We start from the raw sequence: 16,794 nt of genomic DNA on the forward strand, positions 1-16,794 counted from the left end.
CTGGCAGCTGAGTAAGTGAAGGACAAAACATGTCTGTTCTCAAAAGTAATCAGAAACCAGCAGGTCAATAATGGAACATTTAGCAGCTATCACTCTGGGGCCTTGACATATACCAGATGAAATAATTTTATTTGCCTCAGCCATTTGCTGTAGAAAAATCAGTGTCATTGTGATATATCTTCAAAGGAATCATTGACGCCTGCTTTCTGTTCCATAACTGTTTTTCATAAATATTCTGAATTTATACCCTATTCCTAAATTAATTTGAGAAATTGGCAGGTGGAAAGAATATGCTTCCTCCTTGCAGAGAGTAAACCATGCCATTTTTAGTGGGGTTTTTTGCTTTATTTGTGAAACTAACAATTGGCCCTAAATTATGCATTAAAAAAGTTTTCCATCTGTTTTTTAAATTTCAGCCCCAGAATTTAAATATTGCTAAGAACACTGAAGCTGTTCAGATCAGACAGCAAAACTATTTGAAATGATCCCTGGTAAAAACTAGAACTGCACCGTCAAACTCAGACGAGTTTGCTTAAATTCTGTTTGTATTTTTCCTAGCCTCTTTGTACTCCAACTTGATAGCTAAACTTTGTTAGGCTCAGTTTCCAAATCACTAACATGCACTGAAATAACACTACTGAGTCTTTAAGGTCCTTGCTCTTGATTTAGAGTGGAACTTCGAGGTTAAGTAAGGTGTGAACACACTATATAGCAGTATGTACTTGATAAGACTGTGCTTTATCTATCCAGGTATTGGCCTGCCTTTAGAATCAGTCTTCCTTGAAATGAGGCTAAATTTAATTCTTAGGATGTCCCACAGACCCTCTGAAGGGAATCTACTATCTTTAAGAAAAGGGTTTCCAAGCTGTCTTACATATTTTGGGCAATGTGTGTGGGTTTATTATTTCTTTCAGAATTCTCTAATGAATACAGAAGATCAAAATTTAGAGAAATATTCCAGACAAGGACAGGAATTATTCCCAGTGGTATATTTAACATTTTTGTTCTAGATTCAACAGTTTGAGGCAAAGGCACTTTCTCTATTTCCCTTGAAGATAATTTCATAGTTTATCAGCTCCATTAAAATATATTTTAGATTTTTGTCTGAAGTACAGTTCCCTTAATCTCATCCCAATATTTCTAGTTCTGTTTCCTTGCACCATGGTGAGTAATTAGTCCCCAACTCCCATAGGCAGTTATACTGTCACTTAGTGACTGTTTTGCCTACCTTCTACATTTGTAGACCGATTTAATTCTTCTTTACAAGTCTCTTCAACCCTGCAATAATTTTTGCTAATGCTCCTGAACATCTCTGTATCTGTGTACATTCACCGAAATGTGTTTCAGGTGTTGTCTCATCAGATTGGATAAAGATCACCTCCTGATTCAAATTCTGTGAGTACAGCATGGCTTTTTGGTTTTGATAATGTATTGCATTTCAAATCTAGACACATATTTCGGTCTGCTACTGCCCCCCTTTATTAATTCCTACTTTTTGTTTTTTTTTTCAGTTGAAGAAAAAAAATGACATAAATATTTCAAATTGACTTTCAGTTAAAGAAAAAATATATGTGTAAGTAACAGACATCAATGCAACACAGCACATGTCATCTTCCCAGCCCAAGATTAAACCTGCTATCAGATGGTAAACCCTTAGTTAATGCAAACTGTGATAGGTCCTATTGAAGACATCTTCCAACAAAACCAGCCGAGAATCTGTCCCCTCATTACTACTGTCCATTATGGGACATTTGTATTTCCTCTGACAAATGAATTTTAAACATGAAACAAAGTAGAATATGTGATAAGTATCTACAGTACGTATTGAAAAGCACAGTTTGCTACTTGAGATTTTCAAACTTGGCCATCACAGTTTCAACTTTAACTTTCTAGCTTTCAGATCTGAGCCTTTCAATCCCTTTATTTTTTCTCTCTTTTAGATTTATCACGTTAAAATCTTCTTCCTCTCTGTATGCCTTACTGGTTTTAAAAAAAACCAAATATGCCCAAACATTCTGAGCACTGCAGATTTAAGACAAACAAACAGATTATGTTTTATTTGAAGTCAGAAGTTCAAACTAAATCAAGGTAGCAGTTGCTGAAAGGTCCCTTCACCTGGAACTTCCTCACCATCTTCTCCTCACTTTCTAAAGGCTGCTGAAAACTTACTGTATATTATTGAGGCCAGCACATTTAAAACAATTTTTCTCATGATTTATGTGCTATATTTTGCCTTAGCTCTGCTAGAGGGAATAGTTGATTTTTCTGGGCACTGTGCCCAGATTATGTTTAATTTTGTCTACAGATTGTACAGTTTCCCAGATACTATACCAGAGATGAGCATTTTATAAGTTAATAAAGCAATAAATAAAATAAAATCTGTTCTCATGTCTCCACATAATAACTGGAACCTTAAAAGCCTTGCCCTGTTTTATAGAAGCTTCTCTTTGTTATAGTCAGTGACTAAAAATATATCAAATTATTTTGGAGTGATAAAAAGATAAGGTAAATAATTTATAGGATCCCCACAGAAACACTTCAAATTTAACCTTAGATTTCTTTAACAAATTGCTAAAATAAAGTTCCACTATTGAATGCATTATGTATTAGTTATATTAAGAAGGAATCAGTTGGATTCCACTACTATATTTCACATAATTATTCTGTTTTTAGAATAAAAAGAGGAAGAAAAACTTACTGTGTATTCTGAATTCCAATTGTCCATTTGTAAAAAAAAGAATGATGAGAGAAAAGAAAAAAAAAAAGAAATGTTAAATAAAACAATGATGCAAGATCCTTACAGTAAACATACATTAATAATAAAAAAATTTGTGTCAGATAATCTGCTGATTTATATTTGACTAAAGTCTATGGGACAATAAAGGGTACAAGTGAGCACAGAATCTCAGCACCTGATGTTTTCTTTGCAGGGAAGAAATCGCATAGATACAACACTCCAGTTCTTACCCGTCCATAGTCTATAAACTTTATCTCCTGCTATTAGTCAATATAAGATGTAAAAATATATCCAGTTCAACAGGAGTTGTTAAAGAAAATTGCTATCTGTGGCTCAATATGTAACTTGGAGCTTCTGAAGATAAGCTAAACTATCCATAAAGTACAAGTCAGTAATCATTTCTGCTTTACTCCTTACCTGTGATTGTATAAGGATAATAATTCCAAGCCTTCTCTGTGACATAAAATATTTTGGGAACAACTGCTCTAGCCCAGCTAGGCAGTTTGCTGAAAATAAAAAGAAAATATAAAATTAGAATATTCCATGACTTAGAGCATTATAGGAAACAAGCTACTTCTAAATGTGCTCATAATCTGACAGGTGTTTCCCAGGACACAGCCATACCTACACTTTGCAGGAGTATTTTCATCTCGTGACTACGCAATTCCATCTTTCTCCACAAGCACATATGAAACCGAGTCTGTCTGTTCCCCTCTCAAAGTGAGCAATATGGTGACAGTGCAACAATCTCCGATCAGATTTAAATTGAGGTTGCGCCTTTCAAGTATTCATGGCCTCAAGCCTTTGGTCCCGGAGGAGCTCAGCAGGTTAGCCCACACAAGGTGGAACTGTGTCGCAGTATCCTTAACCACAGGGAGGCACTCTCTAACAAGAGGTCATGAGTAAACATGGGATTTCAGTCCACTTCGATCCCGAGTCCATCATTTCTTCTCAGAGACTATTTCTTCTTCCTCCATATTCTCTGCTGGCACATAAACCTTCACGTTAAGCTCACCTAGCACGCAGTTTTTCCCACAGTACCAACACCAACTCCTGAGTAGGAAGCTTTTACATTAAAATGAACAAATCACTCAAAACACCTCCGTGAGGCTGCTAAGTAGTATTAGTCCCATTTTGCTGATGAGAAAAGTAAATCACAAAAGTGAAGAAAATTGTTGGAACTGATGTCATAGCTCAGAGCTCCATCTGCCAAGGGAACCTTCCCAATGTGGTGGTACAACAGCAGTAGAATAAGAAATGAAAACCATGGATAAGCACGTGAAAAGATCATTAAAAGGTAATTAAGTAATACTATGGAAGAGTGGGAGCATTTTCTTTACCACAGATCTTGGGTGTCTCATTTCCAGAAGTCTGGTCACATAAGGTACCAAAGAAGTGATGAGCAAATAGACATTTTAAAAAGGCAAGTTCATGATAATCCATCTTTCGACCCTTTCTTAATGACATCGATTATAATCAGTGAAGCTGCCAGGAACGAAGATGCAGTACTAGTCACTCACAGGAAGGCAGACCTTGGGAGATCACAAATATCACTTTATTTCAGGGATTCAGTTAAAACTGTGTTAGTCTAGCAATGTGTCAGGCAGATCACCCAGCACAAGACTGAATCTTTACTGAACTAAAGCAGATGCTTTCAAACCTCAGTTTTCCAAGGGTAAATGTTCAAAACATTTATCTGTAGGTAACTGTGTGCAGACTTTCCATATTAGCAAATTTCTGAAGAAAATACAGAGGTTGGATCATTAAGGCTTATTTAACCATGATCTAGCTACACATAAATATTGTATTTGTCCAGGGGCAAAATGCAAACATTAGTACATTATCTAAAGACTCAAAGTCAAGTGCATTGACTTTTGCTTTTTGATGACATTGCTCAAAACCAAATTCTTCTCTTTACATAAACCTTTCTTGTGTACAGCCTTTTATGTAGCATTTTACATACTGCATAATAGACTTCACTGTATCAGATCTTTTGTTTATTTTGTCAACCTCTGTCAGTGTCTTTTTACGACTCTCTGCTCCCTCCTTTACCCCTGCTACACTTTACTCTGATGCCTAAATAATAAATACCAGAGGATCCAGACTTTCAGCTTCTGAAAACAGTGCTCCAGCAGGAGGGAAGAGGCATTAAAGACTTCTGAATATAACTAAGGCTAACACTGACTCTAGAAAATATTACTAGTTATGTCTTTGTTAATGTACAGATGTTGTACTTTTTTGGTTATTGTTGGCTTCAGCATATTTGCCTGTCTACCTATCTTTGCTGGCATGGCACATCTCCAAAACAAGTAATTTTATGAGCAAAACACACATTATACTCAGAGGTGCCAGCAAGTCATGGGCATAGACACACATGAATTGTTCCAAGGGTGCACTCAGAGAAAGAAAATGTAATATTTCTATTTTAGCAGTGCAATTATCTGTGGATGACATTCTCTCTCTCTCTCTTTTTTTTTTTTAATGTAATTTCTTCCTTCCCCAGATGAAGTTCAGTCTTTCAGCACATAGGGAGGAAGTGTTTCTTAAAGGCAGTCCAGCAAAACCATTGGTAAGCAAGATGACTCTCTGCAAAAATTAAAGTATTAGCAGGCAAGAAAAGATGAATGCAAATAATGCACAAATCTTTCTGAGAAACCACCACTGAAATATCTAAGCTCAAATTTCTTCAGGAGAGGTCATCCTAGAGCAAAATACAGTGAAGCAAAGCTAGCCAGTTTATTAGGGTGGTGGACCCTGAGAGAAGAAAAGATGACGAAGAGAACTGTGCTGGTGTGAGGAGTCCTGCTCCTCAAGGAAGGCAGGCAGAGAAGAAGTTTTCAGCATATCTTGTATGGCAGCACATCTCCTTGGGTGAAGCCTTCTAGAGAGATCCTGGCTTCCCAACAAAATCCACAGTTTCCTGAAAACCTGCTGATCCTTTCCACACAGCTTTTATAGTACCGCAGTATCTGGTGCTGTCGTGACAGCAAACCAGATTCACAAAGCAAATCTGGTGATGATTATCAAGGAGTACTCATAATTCTCATTAAACTCAGACAACCTGACTTCAAACATCCACCATAGCTTTAGGTAAACTTCCCAAATTGTTGTAGGCATGCAGATCTTCTCTGTCTTTGGGTAAGAAATCCTTTGTTCCATTGCCTTTGCTACCAGAAACCACATGCTTCCTAAATACGTCGTGTACGTGCCTTATGGACACAGGCCTTGCAGCTATTCTGAATTATCTTAAAGTGGTCATTCTGAATATGCTCTGTGCTTAAAGCCTTATCTTTTTTTTAACATGAAGGAAAGAAATATCCAGAAACATTAAGAAAAACACAACTTTTGGGAGCTGTACAACAGCAACACATTTATTGATTTTTCCTGAGTTCTGTATCTAGCCTGTGAGAGAACAGACTTACAAACACAATAATATTAAATGTTGGCAAGATATATATTATTGGACTTGTGTGTGTGTGTGTGTGTGTGTGCGCATGCAACATTACAGTGATTCAATTTAGCCTGAGTTAAGGTTAGATATGTCAAGTTTGTAGCGGAGGAGTAACTTGCAATATAGAAGTAATAGCTGTAGTGCTTCCATGCCCACTACGAAATGCTGCAGATTATAAGTTTAATAAAACAAAACAGGCCTGAGGGAATAGAAGAACTTCAGAAAAGCACTGATATTCAGTTAGATCAGCAGCAGTAAAAAAGGGAACAGATTGAGTGTGTGTGTGTATATATAGATATATATAAAAAAATTATATATATGTAAAAATATCTCTGGCCTGTGAGTGTGGAGGCATTGATCCTCGGCAGTATAATTTCACCATAGGAAGTGACACATATTTCACTTTAAGAAAGGATGGAACTTCAGGGCAACAAAAGCCATTTTTCCCATCGTGTCTTTAAACTTATTATTTTGGTACAGAAGGTCATTGTTGTACAAGCCTCACGGTTATAATGTCAATTAACTTTGCTGAGGCAAATCTCTTGTCACCAAAAATGGGATACTGGCTTTGTGATATTATTATGAGGTGAGAAACCCCAAAAACCGTTTTAGTGGTTTAGTTTTGGATTTTTATTTGGGAGTGGAGTGTTTGTTGGTTTTGATTATAGTTTTTTGGCTTCCCCCTCCCCAATTTTGGAAAGCAAAATGACAAACAGTTAAGTGTAAAAGAAAACAAAAGTTCAGATTTTCAGTATATCCTTAACTTCCAAGTTAACAATTCTTTCTCTTAGAAAAGATAGAAGAAATGACAACTAATCCCTCTATTTTAAGCCACCGATCTATCCCACCTTCCTTCTTCCTGCAGCTACCAGAAAGCAGCACGTATTCATGGGAACACGTTCTACTTGAAACAGAACAGCTATTGCCTGGAAGGGGTATTCCTTCCAAATTTTTATTACAGCCTATGCTGAGAGAAACAGTTTTATTGCACTTGCCTGTTGAGATAGACACGTTTTTCTGTTAGCTGACCATTGCCATGGTTTGGATCTTCATAGGGTTCATTCTGCACCACTTCCACACCTTCACCTCGATCACTCTGCTCATGGCTATGCTTGCTTATCATGTACAGCTGTCCAATTCTGTACTGCAAAGCAAAATCAAGAACAATTTATTAGCTTTATGTAATACATGTGTACTGAAAAGCCCATGTCATACGATGATACAGCTGTGTGCGCTAATAAAAGGTTCTTCAAGGGCGAAAACCAGTATTTTGCAGCTTCATGTAGACCTGTGAGTCAGGGTCCTCCCATTATCTTAAGTCACTTGTGGAAAAAATAACAAAACTCGTGTGTATACAGATGTAAAGAATCAGTCCTTTATTTTTAGACTGTATTTGTAAGCATGTAAGTTAAGAATAATTAATCTACTGCTTCCACGTGCTGACATACAAGAGAATTTTAATCAGCAAGTGAACTTCAAAAGTTCTGTGGGACACAGGATCCTCCTGTCATGCCAACACAATGCCAAATAATGAAGCCCTGCAAAAAGATTCAGGATAACTACTGCTGCTTCACAGAAATAGAAGCATCAACTCGTAAGAAAAAACCCATGTAGACTCTAAATCCTTTGAAAAAGAAGCTTGAGACACGCCATTTGGTAATATTATTAAAATGAATTTAAGCACCTAAATGATCCTTTTCCTATAGGCTCTCGAGTTACTTAGGAAGCCAAAACCCAGGAGGGTTGAGCCAGTGTTGCTATCACAGAGAAATAAATTGTTGTACTGGCAACTGATTTTTTTTCTCAGTACGTCTGCATTTATACCAGAGCTGTTGCCTCCAGAGAAATATAATAAGAAGTATATCCTTGAACCTTTAGCAAAGACTTTATAGAGTTAAACTGTACTTCCCCATACATTTTCTGGTCTGAGATTTTATTCTCACTTAAATCTTTTCCACATTCTTGAATGTACCACAGTTCTTACAACAAACTGTCTTTGGATCTATACAGTTTTCTCCATTCGGATCCTTCTCCCCTGCAGAGTAATTTATTTAGGCATATACACGCTAATCACTTCAATCACATCCATCACTTCAAATACAAAGAACAACCTGTTAATTTAGACAATGGCTGAGCTACTACACAAGCTGCCAAGTACTAGCTCAGCATAAGGAAACAAAAGGATAGTGACAGTCTGACCTCAGAAAACACTCAGATTCTTGTGGTTATTACATTCTATAAACAGCAATCCTATCACATACTTCAAAAAGCCCAAATCAAAAGAGCAATTAGCTGGGAAAAAAACCCCAAATCATCACAGACCTTATTAACAACTGCCAACAAGACAGTCTTACTAAACAAAATGAAAAGAAAAAGGATCATGGAGGGCTCCCTACAGAAATTCTTAAATTCCACATAACCCCATTTTATTCCTCTGCAGCAGGCCACAAGAAGGTAAGAAACAGAACTTGCACTTTGCAAAACCATTCACTTAGGGGACAGGGATGATCCTTCTCCTAGCACCGAATGGACACCTCCTCCTTCCTTGGCAGCCACACACTACAACAGTGAAGCAAATGATTTGCATCCAAAATGTGCCTTTCAGCTGATAATTCCAAAGTACTAAAAATGCCTCAAGTTTAGAAAAAGGTTCTTTAATGGCAAAAGGGTGCTCTAGGGCAACGATGATGAACATCACCCACTGTTAAAACCTGCTGGAACTAGCGGAAAAGGGGGTAACTAGAGGGGGAGGAAATACCCTTGTCATAAAACTAGCAAATGTCCTATGGGTCAGGTCAATTAATTGTGTGACCCTTGTAAGGTTTGAAAAAATTAGTAAATCTCTACGTAAGTGCTGGCTATGTCAAGTAGAACTGCCTGGAAATTTCAGTGTTATGTGCATAGTATTTCTTCCTCGCCTTCCTACCCATAATTAGAATTGATGGTGCTTTTTAAAATTAGAACTATAATTCTTTCTCTTTATATCTTATGTAACTTTGGAGAATCTACTTTCTCACTACAAAAGTGATAAGTAGAATAATGCTATTTAAACAATTTGATGCTGGCACTTCTCCTACCTATATATTCAGCTTTCTCTTTCACACAGAATGTTCCCATTGAAGACTTTAAGACATCAAATTATTTTTCTTGCTACTCCAGTTATCTACTGTAGTCTGTACTGAATCCTTTTCTTTGTCTCATCATATTTGAACGTTTTGTCCTAAACCTGAAGGCTCTGAAGAGCTGCAGTCCTCACACATACCTTTTAACTCGCTCCATGAAAAACTGTCTTCTCTTTTTCACTAACAATAAATGAATGCATTGATACATAGGCAAGGCAAAGTTTTTGGACAGAAGTAGTATATTTTATTTGCTCAACCAGGAGAATTTCAGGCACACAAAGCTGTTCTTCAGGTCTGAAATCAAAGCAACACACTTCAAAGCTGAACGCAAGCTGAGAAAAAATGCTTTGCCTTTAATTAGATATGTATCAATTAGACCACCTGAGAGTAAAGATGCTTACTGCGTGTGGAGTGATAAGGATGTCAGAAAAGAAGAAAGGTGATAAGGTGCTTATCTTCTAATGGAAAGAAAGAGATCAGTAATTTATAGCCTGTGGAACATAAAAAGGTTAGGTGAGGAGAGGGGGGAGGAATTATAATTTGTGATAAAGTCAAGCTTTCTATTGAAATTTTTGTTATCCTATATGGTTATGACATCTAGTTGCCATGGACATCTCTGGTAAGTCTTTCATAATTGCACATATCACTGCATGCTTTTGATTTCCTACTTCCTTTGCAATTTTGCTCTCAGTTTTAATGGTCAAACACAGGCATCTCAGTTTCTGCTGGAAATACTGGCTCAGAAACATCAAGATGAATGTATGTTGACACTGACAACAAACAATGGGGTTGTACTAAAGCATCCATTTGCTCCAGCATCATGAATCAGAGATATCCAACTATAATGACATGTTTTACTAAGAGACTGTTGATCTTTCATGGACCCATACCACCACAAACTGCCAGCAAAATATCAAATCCCAAAGACTGTAAATCTGAGTACATGGTTAGGAGTGGCTAAGCTGCATACCCGCTGCACTCTTCAGATGATGATCGTTGTTGTCAAGTAGAAATTGTTTTACAGATGTTGCACAGTCAGTGCTTCAAGAAAGGTTCTGCTCCGCTGAGACTCAAAATCACGCACACTCCAATTACACCTTAGATCTTACAGAAGGTATCCAAGGCAGCTCAGCGTGGCACTTCTCACTTGGGGGATGCTGGAGAAAGCAGACGGCACCGCTGGTGCTGGACAGCTCTTCTGTGGGAATCCTACTGCTACTCCCTTCTCCCCCGGCAACGGCTTTCCATAGCTATGGGTCTGACACCAGGCAAGTGGGATATCCACCTTGGACTGTGCAGTCCTCCACGAAAGCCGCTGTATTCTGCAAAACATGCACTTTAAAGTAGCTAACTTGGTTCCTTTGTGTACTATTCAACTGTTTTTATCTGGTTTATAAAATGTTAATACCATTCTATAGCAGGATGAGAAAAGAGTTAGCTTCCAAAGTGATAGTACTTTACTAAACCAGAGAGCACAGAACTATTATATCCGATAAAATGACCTATTTAAAAGTGTACACACATTTATGTTTTTTTTTTACATGAATAAAATCCAAAGCAAAGATGTGTCTTTTAGAACTCATGGAAATTTAAATGTCTGAAAAAAAAAAAAAGTCACAGCTTTTTCTATGTTCCTATTGATGTTGCAGAGCAGTATCACTTAAGAAATATTTTACATCACGAAACAATACTAATTTTTTTCTGCAAGGGTAAACTGATGTGCCACTGTTATTTATGTTGCTCTATCACAACCTGAATTTCTGTGTTCTTAGCTGTAAGATAATCTTCCAAGACCATATACTGTTTCATAGTAGTCTGTAAAATTTCATGCAGTGGTACCTGGAGAAAAGCTCTTCGTTTGAAAACTCTTCACTTTAATATGGGAAAAATTCTTCAATATCAAAGGAGAGCTTCAACCAACAAATGCACTGAATGTGGAGTTAAGAGATTTCTAAGGATATTGCTACATAGCTTTTGCAGTAGATCTGATGCTCCTCAGCTCCTAATGAGTTAGACATTGTTTCAGTGATGAACCCTCTTTTCCTTCAACAGGCAGATGGTGTTTGCCTATTGGGAGTTTAGTCATACAAGAAACAAGGTTTATGTTAGCAACAGCATAATGATGGTCAGTCTGATTTTGTTTAAAATTATAAATGAGACCAGAATTATGTTTTTGGTGTTCCTGAGATAGGAACAAAAAAAAAAAAAGAAGAAAAAAAAAAAGGGTGTCCACCCTACACATCTTTCATTTGTAGAACTCTCAGTGTCTTCAGCAGAAGATGCACAAGAAATCCTCGTACAAACATGTCAATTTTTTTCAGCCTGACTGACTATTACTCAGTTTTTGATCTTAGTCTTACAGTACAACCTTTCAAACTTCCTATGGAATGTAAAAAGTAACATTCCCTCAAAGGAGAAATTATGCCAAAGCTATTCATAATCGCAAATTTTTCTTCCATTCCTTGAAGTTCTTATCTGAATGCTCACAGAAAATGTAACAGATTCATCATTGGCTTAATCTTATATGTCAATTCTCATATTCAAAAGAATTGCTGAACCATTTCACCTACATTTACTTTTCTGTAACTAGACTGAACCATCAAGGATAGTGCTGCCATTTCAATTTATGTAATTTATTGTTCTAAGACAGTAGTAAGGTCCCTCCCTCCCTGCAGTTAGACGCTGGAGTCCAAAAGATTCTCGATGTCTTTCATACCTATTAAAGGTAATGATTGTTCAGCACACTGCATTTTGACAATGAGAAGTATTTCTCACACAGTGATTCATGCTAAAACATGCCAGTGGCTTCTAGTCTTGTCCTCAGACAACTGCAAAGGTAAAACAGAAAAAAAAGCAGAAAACCAGCAACAACTACACTGAAACAGATCTGTACTTATGCACAAATGTGCTCCTTTGCAGAGGCAGCTATAAAAAAAAAAAAATATCCCGCCTCTACTGATGGCAGTAGGTGTATTATCATTGACCTCAATTTAGTAAAGATTTACTTCTAGCAAGAAAATATAATGAATCAACCTCATCATCAGTTGTATCTGTCTAGCTACACCGAATCCAAGGACATTGATTATGGCAAACCAGTACCAATTTCATTAAGGAATTCTGATTTATAGAATGTTGTCTCATTAACACAAACCAATCTTAAAACGGATTTATATGGTTTTGATTTATTTTCAAGTCACAGTCTTTGGAAGACTCTTTGTGTGCTCTTTGGTGAATGGGTTCCAAGACTTCATTTCAGGTCATTTTTTACTAAAAATTATGAATAGGAAAATTATTCACTTGCATAATAATTTCCATGTTTAGAATTATTTAAAACATGTTCTCAGTATTCCTCAAAGCACCACCATGAGACAAGCATGGTGATCCCCAGGTAAGTTACTTGTCCAAACATGCACAGCCTGTCACTTCAAGCAATCTCATAATGGCAATTTAACAGAGGTATTTTATGTCTGGAAAAACTTGCTTGAAAACATACTTGCTTGAGTAAATAGCATTGTTTAGGAGGATACACTGAAGTTTCCTGTTGTGTGTTTTGTTTTGCTGTTTGAAAGCAGGGTTTTCAGGTCTTGATGAACACCTAAGCTCCATAAACATGAACATTTACAGTTAGATATTGAAGACAGGCAAAGAAAGCATTATTCTTATTTTATGTTTGATTAAATGAAACAGAAATTAGTATCTCAACCTTAAAAATATGTCGGTAATTGAACAGGGAATTTTGCCTCAATCTAGTGATTTCCAGCTCAGTACTTTTACCACCAGACACACCTGTGATTTTTTGAAAAAGTTCTAAATAGTGATTACTTAGTGGTTTCTCTTATCTCACTCACTGACTATAAATCCTTCATGTTATTATTACTAGACATGATTCTGTCTGCCTTCTGAAATGGGTGAAGCCTAATGCATCCTCATACTCATCTGGAGGTTAAAGCAGAGCCCTCACATGTGGGCAGCGACAACACCAGCTGATAGAGCACCAAGATTGTGCCTTCTGATCCCCACACTTATGTAGATGATGATTCATAGCTATTAAGAATAATTTAAGAAAATCTTTTACATGACACAAACTCCAGGTTCTGACAAGGTGATTTGTCTTCCTTGTTATTAACATTCCTAGATTGGTTTTAACTAGCATAGAGGAATGTACAGTGTGCTGGCATTTGATGTTTCATGTACTGGGGGATTTGTATTGGCTCCTACTTGGTCTGCTTTTTGAATTAGATTTTTGTTTGTTTTGTTTTCGTTTCAGTTGGACGACTGGCTCTCTGAGCTACCACTTTGCAAGCAACAGAAGTGAATGTCTCTCATTAACCGCCACCTTAAGGTTTTACTGCATGACATTGCTATGGAGGGAAATTAGTCAGACTTGTAAACATTGCAGAATTAGAAAACTTTTTGTCACCAAAATAATCGTTCTCTTTGCCTAGATAGCTGTATGTGCAGGAAGAAAATAAACCCACTGTAAAATTGAACTTGGAAGTCTCTTTTATGTAGCATAACTCACCAGTGTGAAGGTAGCACTTTATATTTCTAAACCAGTGATTTTCCTGGTAAAATAACTACGTTGTGGGCTAGGGTCATGTGAAAGGAATACTGCTGGTTTTGACTGTTGGGAAAATCTGCAAGGAAAGCATGAATAGTAAACAGAGGACACAGAAGGGGTGTGTTCTGGCCCAGTGTAAAGCCTTGCAGAGGTACCCAGACTGCCACTGAACTGATCTTACATCTCCTTCAGCCTGGCTGAATAGCAGTATGGAGTGTACACTAATAAATTGTTTGACTTACAGTTTCTAAGCTGTTTAGAGCAAACAAGGCACCTTTACGCTGCATGTAGAAATATCCTAAGTGCAAAGAATTTTATGAACTGTTATTTTAAAACGACTGTCCCTGAGGCACGAAGACAAGAAAGTAGCTCCAGAAGCAAAGGTAGCTTTCTACATTACTGTCTTCAAAAGCAAATCTATATTTACCTATACAAGAGATCAACCTTCTGAAACAAGAGAAGGATTGACTCGTTACAAGAAGGAATAACAATAAAAGTCCTCTCCACTGACCTTATCTAATTACAGATTATTAGTGAGATGCCACAGTTAAGTGAGTGCCATAGTTCCAAGTGTCATTTTATTTTGGGGTTTAAACACATCAGAGGTGCAGTTGGTCTTGAAAATAGGTTGTGGAAAGCATCTGAACTGAACAACAAGGCAACACAGAAAAACCCATCAGTAAGAAAAATGTGCACAGAAGAAGGAGAAGCCATATGATAAATCAAGATGGTATTCACTACCAACCAGTGGGAGAAATAACAGATGTAAGAGAATCAATGTTAAATATTTCAAGGGGTCATTGTGTCTGTAGATGATTTTTTGTGATTAATGCCATTACTGCTCAGGACAGTAATCTCTGTAAAACTTCCTACACCAACTGAACAGTAAAAATTAAATCTGGCAAAATGCTGTCTCTATTACAGGATGTCCATTGCTTCATCACAGTACAAATGAGGGAACCCACCTTGCCTGTGTAGTAGTTTGCCTGTCTAGCAGTCCTGAGACTAAAGCTAAAACAGGAAAACACAGAGTGAGCTGTCAAGAAGGCAACAGTACTTTCTAAACTAGCATACAATGAATGCTTCAAAAGTAACTTCAATTAAAAACCAAAACCCAGCCAGATGAAAAAGATCTATAGGAAGCTTCAGCAGAAAGGCTGTAATAACAACTATAAACATCTAGGTCCTAAAATGTGAATGGAAATATGATGCGCTGTTGTGATTCGAGGCCCTAGAAAACTGTACAAGTCATTTAGTGGTATGTTACCCTAGTGATATAGAATGAATCTGACTAGTTAGAGTTGAGCTTGAAATTTTTCTTTCAGTTAATTCCTGCATGCATCTGTGAATCCCAGTGCACTACACATCTGCTGACTTGCATCAGCAGTCTTCTTCAGTATTGCCTGAATTCATGGGAACATGCTTTTGTAGCCTCACAAACAAACAACTGCAGCAGGAACAGTTGACTTTTGCATACTGTGAAGTGCAATTCTTACTGCTTTCATGTTTGCTTTGCCTTTTCAAGGAAGAAATTACATCCTTAAGATACTTTATCTGTTTAAATTCCTGTGAATGACAGTTCAGCAACAACATATTGGATGTTCAGAAGGACAGTATCCTCCTCTAATATTTTCAGCTAAAGAAACATGACCTACTCTTAAATTTACAATATCCTGGCACAAAATGCCTTATAACCTAAAGGAGTAATACTGCAATCAATAGGAGCAGGTCTAGATCTGTGGTTAATAGGTGTACAATGAAAATTAAAATAAATTAAGCTGCAAATTTTGAGCTTTCATGCAAATGTTTTGCCAAATATAGCTCATGTCCTGTTCAAATGGTAGTAATTTTATGTTTCTACACCAGCTGTTCTATTGAAAAAAGCCAGCTGTTTTATTCTGAGTGTACAAGCTCATACAATTTTTAAGAATCAGTTTTTATTAACAATATTTTACAGTGAGTCAGCTGGTAAAATTTTTCAACAGATTACACTATGTGCTCTTTATATGAATACCGATAATACTGTATTATTTAGATTTATGAAGATACATATATTTCCTACAAAGGATGCATGTACATTTTCAGGGGGCTGTCTAAAATGTCCTCTGTTCACAAAACCAGAAAGAACAGCTAAAAGGGACTACGGTGTTGCTTGACCACTTAGAAGAAGTCTATCAGTGATGCATACTGAAAACACTCCTCACATCTACTGGGCCCTGTTTATGAGCACCTGCCTCCGATTAAGCCACAAATATGCCATGTCTTAATTACAGCTTACTCTTTTTCAGGCACAACGCACTTGGTTTTAGAGTACTAAACTACTTTGATTATTACAATTCTATTGATGTTTTTTTTCTAAGTCAATACAAAACCATATTTTATTTGGTAACCACAATTCATTCATGAGACTGTAGTTAATTTGAAGGCTGAAGCTCAAGGACCTGTTTAGCAAATCTCTTAAAACTTTAACTTAGTATGCAGTAAAATAAAGTAAAACTTCCACATAATTTTTGTAGAGGTTACTGAAGTTTTTTTAGTAACCCAAACTCTTTTCCTGATATTCCAGGAAAATACTGTTTCCATTTGAGATATTCCAAGAAAAGTCAGAGTGGAAAAGCACAGCATCCTTCTTGATCACTGTCACTGATCTCTTTCCAGCGGCGTGCACTAGTCCTACACACAGGGCGACATGTGGATGTTTCACTCATAGTGAAAAGTAACATTCTCCATGGATTAGTGATGGTGATCAAGAAGGTTGCTGTAGTAAACCAGACAGCAAAAACTCTTGTAGGTTTTTTTCATTAAAATAAAGACTATTCCGGGGTGGGGGAGGGAGGTGGGGTGGGAAGAGAAGAAACTAAACCTGTGTGCTCTGCATATTAAACACATTGCTGTTGGCTGGAGAAAGGAAGCGCTGTGAACA

At 37.0% G+C, this 16,794-nt stretch overlaps 1 protein-coding gene across 5 annotated transcripts in view; it reads right to left on the bottom strand.

Moving 5' to 3' along the window:
* PITPNC1 (phosphatidylinositol transfer protein cytoplasmic 1) overlaps positions 1-16,794 on the bottom strand; it is an 85,292-nt gene that overhangs the window by 37,317 nt on the left and 31,181 nt on the right. For all 5 annotated transcript variants that reach the window (XM_026860910.1, XM_026860907.1, XM_026860906.1 and 2 more), the window contains 3 exons: positions 7,184-7,332; positions 3,155-3,243; positions 2,699-2,706 (listed from right to left, as the gene is read on the bottom strand). In XM_026860910.1, the coding sequence (XP_026716711.1) occupies positions 2,699-2,706; positions 3,155-3,243; positions 7,184-7,332 (246 nt within the window). The remainder of the gene's footprint in view (positions 1-2,698; positions 2,707-3,154; positions 3,244-7,183; positions 7,333-16,794) is intronic.

This window comes from Athene cunicularia (genome assembly GCF_003259725.1).
Source record: "Athene cunicularia isolate RWA chromosome 18 unlocalized genomic scaffold, athCun1 chr18_part1, whole genome shotgun sequence".
Classification (NCBI taxonomy): domain Eukaryota; kingdom Metazoa; phylum Chordata; class Aves; order Strigiformes; family Strigidae; genus Athene; species Athene cunicularia.